This window comes from Rousettus aegyptiacus, unplaced genomic scaffold (genome assembly GCF_014176215.1).
Source record: "Rousettus aegyptiacus isolate mRouAeg1 unplaced genomic scaffold, mRouAeg1.p scaffold_m13_p_6, whole genome shotgun sequence".
In the NCBI taxonomy this organism is placed as follows: Eukaryota; Metazoa; Chordata; class Mammalia; order Chiroptera; family Pteropodidae; genus Rousettus; species Rousettus aegyptiacus.
The window spans coordinates 111,260,824-111,275,597 of NW_023416309.1; the positions used below are offsets into that span (position 1 = coordinate 111,260,824).

Here is a 14,774-nt window from a genome sequence, read left to right on the forward strand (position 1 = left end):
GTCACTGGCCTCCTCTTTCTGCCTGAGGGATGAGGTCCGAGCAGCCTCAGTCCTCTGGTCCCAGCAGTACTTCGGCAGGTGTGTCTAAATGCGGAGGGGTCATCGGCTGCTGGCGAGCTCTTCACGGGCATTGGATAGTGGCTGTTGGGGTCCCTGCAGCATGGGTGGGATGGTGTTGGGCCTCGGTGTTGGGATCCTCAGAGGCCCCTCCCCTCAGCTGGTTCTTCCCCCTTCCTGGCTGCTTCTGCTGGCTTCCTGGCCCCCTGCTCTGCCCCCCTAGAAGTCACTGCTCCGGTCCAAGCAGAGCGGTCCTTCCCCCTTCCCCCTCCGTGCAGGATGTGCTGCTATTAATAACTTGCAAGTCCCCTCTCCCCTCCTTCCTGCGGCTCTGACTGTGGAGAGAGCTGTTGTTGGCTTGGCTGAGTCTCGCTGATTTGGGGGAGCTCTCGTGAGGCCAGGCTCACCACACTGGGGCCCCTAAGCTTGCCCAGGGGCTTGGGCCGGGGAGAGGTCGTCTGGGAAGGGAGCCCAGGTGCTCCCCGATGCGGGTGGTCGGGTGGTCGTTCCTGCCCAGCTTCTCCTCCCGGCCTCCCACCCCCTTGGCTGCATGTCTTCCCTGCGCTCGCCCCGCGGTGGCCTCTCTGATGAATGGGCCAGGCTCCTGGACATCTGGCAGAGCACCTACAAACTTTCTCCTCTCACCCCCTCTCCCCCCGCCCCCTCCCCCGGCCGCTGGTGCAGCGCTGCCTCCTCCTCTTCCCTCCCTCCGTCTGCAGCGGCGGCGGCGTGACTGGAAATAGGCTGAGTTAATCAGCAGATTGGAGCTGCACGGCTGGGCTGGGCGTCGCTGCGGCAGCGGCTCCTCGCTCGCGCGCTCAGGCTCTCGCCCCTCTTCCTCCTGGCCTCCCACTCCTCCCTCCCGTCCCCTCTGCCTCTCTCTGAGGGCGGTGTTGGAAGTTCTGTAGCTGACGCCTTGGGGCTCATGCTCTTTAAGCAGGCAGAGCTATGGATGCCCGCTCAGGGCAAGCGCAGCAAAGTGAGTATGCCGGCGTGGGTTCACGTTTCTGTTCCAAATGCCGCGTTCCCTGCCTCGCGGGGGCTTTAGGGTAGTGGTTGCCACGAGTCTTGAAGATGGATGCCGAGCCGGAGGCAGCTCGGATGACGAGGTGGCTAGGGCCGTGGAAGGAGGCTGGGGACCGGAGCCAGAAAGCCGGTGTGTTTAGGGAACTGGCAGCCACGCTCCCCAGTCGCCCAGAGCAGGGCTGGAGCCGAGCTCCCCAGTGGGGCATCGGTCCCCAGATGCTGGCACCCGGGTCTCCATGAGCAAATGATGGGAGGCTCTGGGCCTAGATGCTAGCCCTCCTTGGGGCCGGTCAGGGGGCTTTCTTCACTGGACCACATGGGTCACTGAGACAAGAGCAGCCACGGCTGGGTGCTTTCTTCCCTGGCCTCGGGGGCCGCAGGAGGGAGAAGATGGGTCAAAGTGCCCAGGGCAGCTTGAGCCCGGCGAGTGAGGAAGGGAAGGAAGCTCGGGGCTTTGACCGGCCTGGCTGCAGACAGAGTCGATCTGTGTCTGGCCAAACTCAGAAGAGACTTGTCACGACTGCTAAAAAAGACTGGCGCGTTAGTGGCCGAATCTCTGCTTCCGTGACCCAGGCATTATGTGGAGTCCAGCTCTGGGTCCCCTCCCCACCTGCACTGGCCAGGAAGGCTGGGATGGTGGGGACCTGGCGAAGGAGCCAGCCAGTTCTAATGAGTGGTTATCTGCCCCGTTGTTAAGGCCAAGGGTCAAGGTCTAAATTCATGTCCCGTCTGCCTGAGCCCAGGGGCCCCTGGTTCTGCTTGCTCGCGAACCGCAGCGGGAAGGGCGGTCGCGGCTGCGCTGACAGAACTTAGGGGGCGTCCCGGAAGGACGGCCGTGGGGGGCTCGGGGCTTCTGCCTCTGGGAACGCGCGGGCGTGCTGGCTCTCCGACGGCGTGCTGGCCAGACCCAGACGCTCCCTCCGGACCCTGCCGAGCCGCACTCGTTGAGTGGCAGATTCCTTGTGGTTCCGATGTGACAGGTGGACTTCTTTCACCACCATGCTGCTGCCCCAAGTCCCCCTGCGCTGCCAGCGTCCCCGTGGGGTGATGGAACAGGGAGAAGGAGCCCAGCCCATGACGAGGGTGTGCTGCCAGCCGCTCCTCAACTCGGTCTTCCCAGAGCCTCCAGTTTGTCTCTCGTGGGTTCAGCTGAGCCTGAGCAGTTGAACCAGGGGGAGGGGTCGGTTCTCCCTGCAAAGCATCAGTGTGCGTGAAGAAGCGGGGCCTCGCCTCCCCTCTGGTGTAGAGGCCTAGCTTAGTCATCGGCCCTCGCCCCTCGCCCCCTGCCCCGGGGACATCTCTGAAGGTGCCTGGTGGTGGGGACGTGGGGGTTCTGAGTGCCCGGGAAGCAGAAAGTGCCTTTGGGTACTTAAGGCCGGGGCAGATTTTCCTCACCCTTCTTGGCCCCAGTTGGCAAGAAAAGCTGACCCCAGATTGCACGCCTACGACTTGGGTCCTTGTTTCTCAAACGAACCCTACCCGTCTTTGTGCAGTGTCCCCGTTGGTGCCCAGGCTCACCGGGGTGCCCAGCCTGACTCTGAGAAAGGCTGGCGGAGCCCGCTCGCCCACCTGCCCTTTCTGAATTTCCTTTGGAAAGCGTGAAGGTCTTCCACCAAGATCCTTAGCCTCGGCCCTGAGGCCACAAGGGGGAGAAGCCATGGCCCAAAGAGGAACAGTGGCTTTACTCGGAACTGAGACCCTCCTGCCGGAGGTGGGGTGAGGTGTTGCCCTTTGGGTCGGTGAGCGGCTGGGGGCACGGAGGAGCACGGTTGGTGCCTGGAGAGGGGGCCGGCCCAGCAGGCTGTGTCCAAGCCCCAGGGCCAGCCTGTGCAGGCAGGCGTTTTCTTGGGGAGGCGTGTAATTACAGAATGAGTTATTTTTCCTCTGCTGTGCTGTCTTTAATCGCCAGTCTGGAGTTGGTGCTCCTGGCCAGACACAACACGCGGGGGCAGACGCACGCAGTCAGCTTTGCAGGCCCCCTCCTGCCTCTGCTGGCCCTGCCCCAGGAGCATCTGCCACCCTGCGGCCCGTATCTCTCACACCCAAGAGAGCAGCAGCCCGCAGGCTCCAGGAACCTGGGGCCAGAGAGAAAGCGAGCAGATGGCTGGGCAGGGGAGGAGGAGGCCTTGGGCTCGGGGGATGCCCCAAGTAGGGCAGCAGACATCAGGACAGCCACAGGGCAAGCAGGGGGTAATTGCTGAGTGTCCCAAGTTCTAAAGGCCTGGCTGGAGGAGGGACGCTGCCCTGGCTTGCTGGTGACTCCTTTCCCCGCCTTCTCGAGCCCAGTCCTCATTCCAAACGGAGCCACTTCCCAGAGGACCTGCAGCCCTGTGGGATTTTTCAGGCCCTTCTTTTCTTCCGCCCCGTCCCTGACTTTTTGGCACGCATCACCTCTGCAGGCCGGACTGTCCCTGCCTCTGGGAGAGTGTCCCACTTTGTCATTTCTGGAGGCCTGGCCTCGGTAATAACATCCTCGGAGCCTTCATCCCACACTGAGGAGGGAGCTCGGAGAGCCGTCCTGAGGCAGTGCGGAGGGCAGGCTCGCTGGCCCTGCTCGCTCCCCCTGGCCGCCTGTGCCATCCGAACGCCCTTCTTCCCGGGGCTGGAACGGGCATCCCACTGTGGGCGAGCCGCTCAGACGTGAGGAGACCCGTGGCCCCCTTTTCCTTCTCTCTCCCTCACAGCCCTCCCAGAGGGCTCCTTCCCTTCCACGTCGGGAGCCCAGGAGGCAGGGTACAGACCTTGGTCTTACCTGACACTCACTTTTCCCGGACCACAGCCTCTCAGGGAGGCCCCAGGATCCCTGCCAAAGGGATGTGGGCACTCAGGAGGACAGTGTTAACCCGTGCCCGAGTGCGGGCCGCTTGTCCAGAGGGCCGTTTCTTCGGGAGCCGAAATAAGCAGTTATCCCTTCTGGGAAGAAGCAGCTCTTATCTTCATAATCCCCCAAAGCCACCTTGGAGAGTGGGGATTAGAGGGGTTACGGCGAGGGATCTGGGAAGCCTTTGGGCCAGGCCCACTCTGAAGCCTGTCCTCATCCCTCAGGCCAAGGAAGCTGGCAATAGGCCAGCATCCTCTTCTAGTCTTGGGGATGTATGTCCTGTGAGGGGCGAGGCTGCCAAGGAGCGGAGCGGACGCAGAGACAGGCAGGGAGGAGGAAGCCCAGAACGGTAGTGGGCAAAGCCAGGGTGGACCCTGGGGAAGGCAGACGGGGTGATAGGGGTACGAGGCCTGAGCATCCAGAGCGTCACCGGCCCAGCGACTTTGGTCAGGATCCAGTAGGTGACCCCAGGTTCCCTTCCGGGTGCCTGGGCCCCGGGGCCCTGCTCCCCTCGCTCAGGAGCGTTTCCTGGGGGAAGCGCACGCTGGTGCTGGCGGGTGGCGCTGGGAAAGGCTCACTCCTCCTGCACTACCTTCCCCGGGGACATTCTCTTACCTAGGACCCCCCACCCCGCCCCCGCCGCCTGCTGCCGAGCCGGGATCTGTGTGTCAGATGCCACCTGGGGCAGGCCTCACCCCCAGAGGCTTCGATTCAGTGGGTCTGGGGCGGGACCTGAACCAGCCACGTTTTTAAAAGCTCCAGGTGTTTCTGCTACAGATCATGGGTTGACAGTCCCTGATTAAGGTGTCTTTGGGATCAGTGACGCTACGTGTGCTTGCAGTCATTCATTCATTCATTCATTCACTCAGCTTGTGTTCCTTGGGCTGCTGCTGTGTGCCAGGCACTGTCTTAGCAGTTGGTGGGGAGGGGGTGGAGACGGAAGAATTCAGTATCTGGTTTCAAGAAATCGGCATTCTAGTGAAAGAGCCAGACAGCTAAATCTATGATGACAGTTCTGCATGAGGCAGACTGTGAGCCAGGTCGCCCAGGGTGCCACTGAAATACAAACCTCCTCCCGCAAGTGCAGCCCTGGGTTTTGGGAAAATTTCCTAGAGCAGGTGATGTTTGAGCCGAATCTTGAAGGAGAGGTAAGCGTTGTCTGGGGTGGGGTGTGTGTTCTCGGCTGGGAAAATGCATAAAGGTGTCTGCACATGAGTGGGAGGAACATGGCATGAAAGGCAGGAAAGGAGGCTGGAGAAGCCGGTGGATCGCGGAGCACTCCAGACCCTGACCTTGATTTTAAAGGCAAAGGGGTCAGGCGATCAGACATGCACTTGCTCGGGCCTGGGGTGGGGGGGATGTTGGGGTTGGTTTACAGAGGTAAAGACTGACAGTAGAGACTGGGGGGTGGGAGGGGAGCACGCTTACACCCTGGGGGGCAGGGGCCGGTCCAGGAAGAGAAGGCGAGGATCTAGGAGGAGGGAGGAAGGGCCTGGGGAGGGCAGAGGGGAGCACCCCATCCCGGCAGGGAGCCGGGGCCTCCAGGGAGATGCTGAGAGCGTCTCGGTCCCCTGCAGGGCGAGCCCCCCTTGGCCCTGGGTCTGTCCACCCGCAAGGCCCTCAGCATCCTGAAGGAGCAGCTGGAGGCAGTGCTGGAAGGGCACCTGAAGGAGCGGAAGAAGCGTCTCACGTGGAAGGTAGGCCAGGGCCTCGCCGGGACGGCAGGGAAGCTGGGCGCCCGTGCTCAGGGCCTCGACAACCCGTCACCGTGGGCGGCGTGACCCCACCGAGCATCACTGACAACCATAAAGAGGTGGGGGTTCCAGGCAAAGCCGTGTCCTGACCGCTTTTGCTGTGGGAGCCCAACAGGCTGGACCCCAGCTGAGACCAGAGCGAGGCAGCCAGGAGGGCTGGGTTGAGGAGGGAGGGGGCGGCAACCAGGTCCCAGCAGGACGGGGAATCTGGGCTCCTTCCCACCTCCTAGTCCGGCCTCCCGCCCCTCCGCAGGAGATGTGGAGAAGCAGCTTCCTGCACCACAGTAACCGCTGCTCCTGTTTCCACTGGCCGGGCGCCTCGCTCATGCTGCTGGCCGTGCTGCTGCTGCTGGGCTGCCACGGGGGCCAGCCAGCGGGCAGGTACGCGGCCCCTTCCCAGCCTCGCCTCCCACGGGGTCCGGCCTGCCCCTCCGCTGCCTCAGCGGAGCCCACCGTCCCACCTAGGACATGCCCGGGGAGGCGGGTGCTGCCCCTGAGCTGCCCCATGGCCGGCACCCAGGCCGTTCAGGGATCCCGTCTCTTGGCCGCCCGGTGGCTGAGCCAGAACGAGACAGTCTCCAGAAGGGGCTGGGCAGGAGACGTGCGGAGTCCGGGGCCCCAGGCTGGCTAGTAGCCCTCACGCCTTCTTGCCAGCCATGGGGTGGAGCTGGTGAACGCTTCGGCCCTGTTCCTCTTGCTGCTTCTCAACCTCATCCTCATCGGGCGGCAAGATCGGCTGAAACGCCGGGAGGTGGCGAGGAGGCTCCGAGGGATCATTGACCAAATCCAAGGTGAGGCCGAGGGTCAGGCGTGTCGGGTGGGAAACGATGCCTGTAACGCGTCAAAGCCCAAGAGCGACTCTCTGCTGAGTCCCAGGCAGGAGCCCCTGCTCACAGGTGTTCCTCTGGTCGGCATTCTAGGGGCTCTTGGCATCAAGAGAGTTAGCGGAGTGCCCATCCCTCTTTTGAGCAGGGCGGGCAGAGCCGTGGAGCAGCTGCGGGTACCCAGGCAGTGGCCCGGGCAGGCAGGAAGGCTGATGGCGGCCCCATGGGCTTGCAGGCTCGCTCTGCTAGTTGGGAGACTCTCTCTTTGGCAAAAAGACAGTTGAGATTTTCTCTTCTAACTCTGCCTTGTTTGCCGGTACTAGGCAGTGGGAAGTGGGAGGGTGGACCAGAGGAGTCCGAGATTCCTGCCAGGGCTGGGGTTGGGGACAGGGGGCCGGGAGCCCACGGCGGGGCAGCCCAGTCCCTAAAGGAGACGGACGTTGCTCAGGCAGGCCCTGCACGGGCAGCCGCTTGGCTGGTGCTTCGGAAGGCCCGGCTGCGGGTCGAGGACATCCGGCGCTTTGGGAGATGGTGGTTTCTTCTTTCCAGGGGCACACGGCCCCGTGAGAGAAGCAGCAGCTCCTCTCGTGAGACTCGTCTCCTCGTGCTGGGCAGTGGAGGTTTGAGCGCTAAGGGAGAAGCTGACATGACTGATTACTTGCAGCCCCGTGCCAGGCCCCGGGGGTGCAGCGGTGACCGGGACAGACGCGTCCTGCTGCCCGGGAGCTTAGTCTCTTGCTCAGGAACCATTGGTGGCTCCCTCTTGCTTATCAGAGCCATCGCACGTGGCTTCCCAGAACCTCCGGCACAGGCTGCGACCTTCCTCCCCGGCCTCTTCTCCTGCTCCTCACCCTCACGTCAAAACTACTCACCGCTCTTAAAGCCACCGCAGACTTCCCTGCCCCTGTGCCTCTGCCCTGCTGTCCCTCCGCCGGGCGTGCTCCGCCCGCTCCCCTCCGGCTGCGAGGCGCGTCTGCAGTGGCCCCTCATTCGCGAAGCGGCCTCCGACCCCCCCAGCCCCGGCGTCCTTCCCAGCACCCTGGCCCGTGTGTTCCCCCGTTTGGCCTGATCTGCCCGCGCGTCTCACCTCCCCGTCTAGGCTGTGGCCCCTAAGGGCAGTGACCGTGCCGTCCTCACCTTTTACCTTTGCGCCCCTCCCGTGGCTCAGCACACCCCTCAAAGCCCTCAGCAGGGTTTGCGAAATGCATTTGGAAGGAGCAGGGCTACAAAGAACGAGAACTTCAGGCGCGCGGAGGAGGTGGCAGGGCCCGGGCCGAGTGCTGGGGAGAGGCTCCACCGGGGAAGTGTTGGGATGAGTGGCGTGGGCTGACGCAGGCCTCCGGGAAAGGAAGACGGGCAGGCAAAGCTCCATGCCGGGTGCTGGGTGCTGGGTGCTGGGTCCGGCTGGTGTGCAGAGCCCTGGGTGAGGCGGTCTCCCTCTTTCCATTCTCGTCAGATGCCCTAAGGGATGGCAAGGAGATCAGGTGGCCAGATGCCATGTACCCCGACCTCCACATGCCCTTTGCACCATCCTGGTCTCTGCATTGGGCCTACAGAGACGGACATCTGGTCAACCTGCCAGTTAGCCTGTTGGTAGAAGGAGACATCATAGCTCTGAGGCCCGGCCAGGAATCGTTCGCCTCTCTGAGGGGGATCAAGGTAGCTCGAGGCTTTTCTATTTTCCCTGGAAAGTGCTGTGGGAGAGTACACGGCAACATGGGGGTGAGGGGGGCCCCAGGCTTAGTCTCGACGCCTCCTGGCCAGCTCATAGGCTTCCTGGCAGAGACCCTAGGGGAACAGAGACGGGCTGGGACATCCTTGTCCAGTCCCACAGGCCCTGCCCCACTGAGCTTTGCTAACTGATGGTCCCTAAGCCCATGAGCTGTCTCCACTTAGATGGACTGTCAGGGGAGAGTGGCCTCTGACGGAAACCTTTAACTGCCCTCGCCGTCCTCCCTTCGTCTGTGGCAGGATGATGAGCACATCGTCTTGGAGCCGGGAGACCTGTTTCCTCCTTTCTCTCCACCCCCCTCCCCCCGGGGAGAAGTGAAGAAAGGGCCGCAGAACCCCCAGCAGCACCGGCTCTTCCGCGTCCTTGAGACCCCCGTGATTGACAACGTCAGGTAGGGGTGCGGCCCTGTCTTCCTCCTGCCCTCTGACTTCTCCTCGTCCCTGGTGCCTCCCATGAGCAGGGCCGTGGGTGACCAGGAAGGAGCCTCTTCATACTGAGGCCCCTCGGGCAGGCATGTCTGTAGGTTCCTCTCTTTAATGTCCTTAGACTGGGCGATTGCTCCCCTCCCGGTCTGCACTGTGAGGGGACAGCTCTGGAGGCTCCCACAGGCCACTCTTGCAGGGGCCACTTGGCCGGGGCTAAGGAATAGGAGGGACTTGCAGGACAGCGTGACACTCAGCGAAGGTGCGGGCTTCTGGCTTTGCCCCTGCGCTGGGCCCGCTGAATATAGGGTCTGTTACTGCAGGTGGTGCCTGGACATGGCCCTGTCCCGCCCAGTCACTGCTCTGGACAACGAGAGGTTCACGGTGCAGTCGGTGATGCTGCACTACGCCATGCCTGTGGTCCTGGTGCGTCAGCCGGGGCCACGTGGGGCGGGGGAGCGCCAGGAAATGGGGGAGCCCCGGGGCCCGGCTCAGGGGAGCGTGTGAGTGGAGATGGGGTCCCGGAGTGCACCAGCCGGCGTCAGGAGGTCTGAGTGGGCAGAGGAAGGGGCGCCTTAGAGCCCGGGTTCTTCCCGGGGGGCGAGGCGTTGAGGCTGCACCTCTCCTGCTCCCATCAGGCCAGCTTCCTCATCACCAACGCCCTGCGCTTCGTGCTGCGTGCCCCCGGTGTCACGTCCTGGCAGTACACCCTGCTCCAGCTACAGGTGACGACGGTCCTTTCCGCTCCGTCATGCTTCTCTCTTCCCCTGGAGGCTGTTTCCTGACTGCGCTTCTCTCTGTCACCCAAGGGTCCCTCAGGCTTCAGCTTAAGAACGCCTGCTCCCCTTCCTCCTTTCCTCCTGTTCTGTCCCCTTTCCCCTCAGGGTCTGGCCCCTGGGTGAGGGAAGCCCCGCCCGACCCCTCTCTCCCGGGGCGGCCGCTCTCTGGGAGCCGTCAGCGTGGTTCCCGCTTTCCCAGGTGAATGGCGTCCTGCCCATCCTCCCCCTGCTCTTTCCGGTCCTCTGGGTTCTGGCAACCGCCTGTGGAGAAGCCCGCGTCCTGGCCCAGATGAGCAAGGCCTCCCCCAGCTCCCTGGTAGGTTTTCTCAAGGCATCTGGGGGACGGTCCAAAAAGAACAAAAAACAGCAACAAAAGAGGGAGCCGGCCGGGCCCCAGCGGACGGGCACGGGAGTCCAGCAGGCCCTGGGCGGGTCTCCAGGCCTCAGTCCTCTCCTTCCAGAAGCACCTCCAGGCCACGCCTCCGGGGGCGGGTGACACCCATCCTGGCTCGCAGCAGACAGGGGATTCGGGGACTGCCTGGTGTCCTTTCCCAAAGGCCCTGGGAGCCTGCTGGTGGGGGGCCCCCACCTGCCAGCTTGGAGGCCTGCGTGAGGGGGCAGTCTCCCCCGCTAAGGCTCACCCCGCTCTCCGTGCAGCTGGCCAAGTTCTCGGAGGACACTCTCAGCAGCTATACGGAAGCCGTCTCTACTCAGGTACACTCACGCAGGGTGGGTTCTTCCCTGGCCTCTTCCAGGAGCCCAGGACGCTCCTCTTTCGTGACCATCTGTCCTCCAGCCCCCGTCTCACGCGGGCCCTGTGTCGCTGCCCTGCCCAGAAAACCACCTCCCCACTCCAACGGCCCAGTGCCCCCGGACCCTTTTCTCTGTCGGCCTCAGAGGCTCTCTCCAGGGAAACACGGCTGGGCCCCAGATGGCCTCGTGGACTTTCTCTTCTCCCACCAGGAAATGCTACGCTGCATTTGGGGCCACTTCCTGCGGGTGATCCAGGGGACATCACCTACGTTGAGCCACAGCTCCAGCCTGCTGCACAGCTTGGGCTCTGTCACGGTGAGGGCAGACTTTCCAGAAGGCCCCTGCCTCAGCAGGCCTTCTCTCCGTCTGCATCTGGGTGCTATCTGCCACTCAAGTGGTCACAGGCAGGTTGGGGAACGCCGAGCCCCTTCCCCAACCCCCGTTTCTCCCTGCAGGTCCTGTGCTGTGTGGACAAACAGGGGATTCTGTCGTGGCCAAACCCCAGCCCGGAGACCGTGCTGTTCTTCAGTGGGAAGGTGGAGCCCCCACACAGCAGCCACGAGGACCTAACGGATGACCTGTCCACCCGCTCCTTCTGCCACCCCGAGGTAGAGGAGGAGGTACGGCCGGCTCCCGGGGGCCCGGCCGGTGGCCTCAGGGAGGGTGGGGCTAGGAGGGAGAAGGGCTCAGGCACCGCTGGGATGTGCTTCGGGGCGGTTCGGGGGGAGGCCCCGCACGAGGCAGCGAGGGGCTGTAACCGCCCCGCCGCCCTGGTCCCCAGCGGCCGTCGGCACGCTGGTTGAGGCCTACGCTCCTTGTTCTCCTCAGCCCCATGAACGAGACGCCCTCCTGGCTGGCTCCTTGAACACAACCTTGCACCTTTCCAATGAGCAGGAGCGTGGCGACTGGCCTGGCGATGGTCCCAAGGCCCCCGAACTCTACTCTCACCATAAAGCGCACGGCCGCAGCAAACACCTGTCCGGCTCCAACGTGAGCTTCAGCAGGGACACAGAGGGCGGTGAAGAGGAGCCCAGCAAGGTGAGAGGAGCGGGCGGAGAGCAGCCACCTCCAGCCGGCGCAGGGCGTCCTGGCCCTCCTTGCCGAGGGGTGCAGCCCAGCCTGCATGGATGGGGCCAAACGCACAGGTTCTCAGGCCTCGAGGTCTGGCCAGGCAGGACTCCCGCGAGACCCCGCCCCGAGCTCCTCCCCGAAGCGGGCCCTCACCCCGCCCTAGGTCATCGTAGGGGTGAGGCCCCTTCCTTCTGAAGACAGAGCCAGTGGCTCCCTCTCAAATGTTCTCCTTGCTGAAAAAGCACCTTTGCTGTTTCTTCCTTGGTCTGCTCATCTGCTTCTTAGGGGTCGTCAGTGTGTTGAGCACAGATATGAGAAGCAGCCAGGGGCCCAGGAAGGACGGGGAGGGGATTCCCAGGAGGGGATCACGCTCTGCTGGGAAGGGGGTGACCACTCCGAGGGGCCGTCCCCTGCTCCCCTCCCAGTCTGAGGCCCCCCCTTTCCCCTCCACGTTTCCTCCAGACCCAGCACGGGCTGGAGGGCGAGCCCTACGAAACAGAGGACTTCGTGTGCGACTACCGCCTGGAGATGCTGAGCCTGTCGCAGGACCAGCAGAACCCCTCCTGCATCCAGTTCGATGACACCAACTGGCAGCTGCACCTCGCCTCCCTCAAGCCCCTGGGCCTCAACGTGCTGCTGAACCTGTGCAGCGCCACCGTCACCGAGCGGCTCTGCCGGTTCTCGGACCACCTGTGCAACATCGCCCTGCAGGAGAGCCACAGCGCCGTGCTGCCCGTCCACGTGCCCTGGGGCCTCTGTGAGCTCGCCCGCCTCATTGGTGAGCTGCTGCCGGCCGGGCTGGCGGCCGGGCCCGTAGGAGAGGCCAGGCCACCGATTCCAAACAGACCCGTCCCGCGTATGGCATTTGTCGAGATCACCTTTTGGCCTCTGATCAATGGTCCCCTTTAACCAGGCACCGCTGTTTAACAGTACTTCCTAACTGGAACATGACTGACTGTGGGCTGGACAGGTGGGAGGAGCCAGCCCAGCCTGGCTGGACTGGGTTTCCCTCCACCCCAGGGAGGGCGGTGCGAGGTGCAGGCTTCCTCCCAGGGGACCTGAGTGCCTCCCTCTTCCTGCAGGCTTCACCCCGGGGGCCAAGGAGCTCTTCAAGCAGGAGAACCACCTGGCGCTCTACCGTCTCCCCAGTGCCGAGACGATGAAGGAGAGCTCCCTGGGGAGGCTCTCCTGTGTCACCAAGCGGCGCCCCCCACTCAGCCACATGATCAGCCTCTTCATCAAGGACACCACCACCAGTGAGCCTCCCGCGCTTGGCCCCTAGCAGGCCAGACCTTCCAGGAGCGGGGGGCAAGGCTCTGCCCTCCTCGTTCCATTTCAGGGGTTACCGAGCAGATGAGCACTAGGTAGCTTCCTAAGGCCTCAGATATGGCAGGGATTGGAGTGAGCGACCAGGGCTGGGATGGTGGTGGCCACGGAGGATGGGACTGTCTGAGGGACGGGCAGCTTCGTGCCTGCGTCACGAGCCCAGCGGCGGTCCACACAGGCTTGCTACCGTGAGGCCTGGACGGTTTCTCCCACCCTTGTCAAGGATGTTACCTGTGAGGTCAGAGTGAGGGGCAGGGGTGGCCTGGAGCACTCATGGTCTGGCCTTTTTCTTCGCCCCCGCTCAGGCACAGAACAGATGCTGTCTCATGGCACGGCCGACGTGGTCTTGGAGGCCTGCACGGACTTCTGGGATGGAGCCGACATCTACCCTCTCTCGGGTTCCGACAGGTGGGTGAGGAGGCGCGGGCCGGTGGCACGCGCAGTCGGCTCAGGCGTGGGGCGCCCCGGGACCGCTCGCCTCACTGCCGCCTCCTTCCCCGGCAGAAAGAAAGTGCTGGATTTCTACCAGCGAGCCTGCCTGTCTGGTTACTGCTCCGCCTTCGCCTACAAGCCCATGAGCTGCTCGCTGTCCTCCCAGCTCAATGGCAAGTGCATCGAGCTGGTGCAGGCGCCCGGCCAGAGCAGCATCTTCACCGTGTGCGAGCTGCCCAGCACGGTCCCCATCAAGCTGAGCACCCACCGCAACAGCTGGAGCTCTGACGGTACCGAGCGTGGCCATCCCGGCGGGGCCAGGCACGGGGAGGGCTTCCCGAGGGCCAGGGAATCACGCAGAGCAGAGGGGCCAGTGGGCACAGCACCGGACCTCGAGTGCCGCGGTGGCGCTCCCTCTCCGGTGACGTGGGCGGGTCCCTTTGTCTTCTCATGGATAACCAGGTGCTTCCTCTGCCCTCCTCCTGGGTCTCTTGTGTGCTCCGGTGGGATAATATGTACAAAAGCGCTTTATTTAAAAGTTATAAAGCAGCAGCATTTTTAGAGCGTTAGCCTTATTTAAATCAAAGGGACTCAGAGCTTAACTGACCCCCGCCCCTCCCCAGTCTGCCAAACACACGGGGTCTTATAACTCAAGAGACTCTATGAATTGGAGCCGTCGCCGAGGGTGGGGCCAGCCCCTAGCCTGGACCAGGGCTGGGCCCTGTGGGTACTCTGTGGGATTGTCATTGGACTGATGAGTACCTATCGTTGTCTTTTCTCCTGTGTCTGTTGGCTCATTTGTGTGTCCCGGCTGTGTGCGTGTGTGGCTGTGTGCGGTCTGCTGGGGCCTGCGTGCTCTTTGATTTGGGCATGGCATCTGTGTGTGTGTGTGTGTGTGTGTGTGTGTGTGTGTGGCTCTGGGCTGCCTCTTGGAATTTGCTGGTTCCCGGGTGTCCCGGCCGGGCTCTGTGCCCCGCACCTGCCTGAAGAAGGGATCGGGGAGGTGCTGGAGAAAGAAGACTGCATGCAGGCCCTGAGCGGCCAGATCTTCATGGGCATGGTGTCCTCCCAGTACCAGGCCCGGCTGGACGTCGTGCGCCTCATCGACGGGCTGGTCAATGCCTGCATCCGCTTTGTCTACTTCTCTTTGGAGGACGAGCTCAAAAGCAAGGTGGGGAGAGCCACCCCCTTCTGCTGCCACTGACCCTTGTTGCCGTAGGCTTTTGGGCCCATCCGTTCATTGCCATCTGCCTTTTGCAGGTGTTTGCAGAAAAGATGGGCCTGGAGACAGGCTGGAACTGCCACATCTCCCTCACGCCCAATGGCGACATGCCCGGCTCTGAGATCCCCCCCTCCAGCCCCAGCCACGCTGGCTCCCTGCATGACGACCTAAATCAGGGTGAGGGCCGAGGTTTGTGGTGGGGACAAGGTGAGCGCGGATGGCTCCCCGCCACCAGAGCTACGCTAGGAAGAGCCGCGATGGAGCCCTCCCGAGACATTCATCCCCTTGGAAAATGGCTCTAATCTCTCTCTGGTAACAGCAGTTGACAGGGGACGAGTGGACAGCCGTAGGCAGGAAGTTCTGTGCCAGCTGCAGGGCAAGGAAAGGCCCCCAGAGGGCCGGCCCCGAAGTGAAGGACAGGCTTTCATCCCTACAGTGTCCCGAGATGATGCAGAAGGGCTTCTATTGATAGAGGAGGAGGGTCACTCAGACCTCATTAGCTTCCAGCCGACAGACAGCGACCTCCCCAGCTTCCTGGAAGACTGCAACCGGGTA

The 14,774-nt window shown here is 63.3% G+C and overlaps 1 protein-coding gene across 14 annotated transcripts in view; it reads left to right on the top strand.

Annotated features, from left to right (window-relative positions):
- The window catches only part of TMEM94 (transmembrane protein 94), a 29,887-nt gene that overhangs the window by 10,637 nt on the left and 4,476 nt on the right, over positions 1-14,774 (top strand). For 3 of the 14 annotated variants that reach the window (XM_036222348.1, XM_036222350.1, XM_036222349.1), the window contains exons 3-21: positions 5,482-5,601; positions 5,912-6,039; positions 6,313-6,449; positions 7,939-8,141; positions 8,454-8,605; positions 8,960-9,062; positions 9,275-9,361; positions 9,615-9,731; positions 10,073-10,129; positions 10,379-10,483; positions 10,624-10,788; positions 10,997-11,206; positions 11,702-12,017; positions 12,322-12,495; positions 12,871-12,973; positions 13,070-13,287; positions 13,987-14,168; positions 14,258-14,396; positions 14,656-14,771. In XM_036222348.1, coding sequence (XP_036078241.1) covers positions 5,482-5,601; positions 5,912-6,039; positions 6,313-6,449; positions 7,939-8,141; positions 8,454-8,605; positions 8,960-9,062; positions 9,275-9,361; positions 9,615-9,731; positions 10,073-10,129; positions 10,379-10,483; positions 10,624-10,788; positions 10,997-11,206; positions 11,702-12,017; positions 12,322-12,495; positions 12,871-12,973; positions 13,070-13,287; positions 13,987-14,168; positions 14,258-14,396; positions 14,656-14,771 — 2,832 coding nt within the window. The other 11 variants (XR_004951296.1, XM_036222339.1, XM_036222344.1 and 8 more) reach the window with 10 other exon arrangements.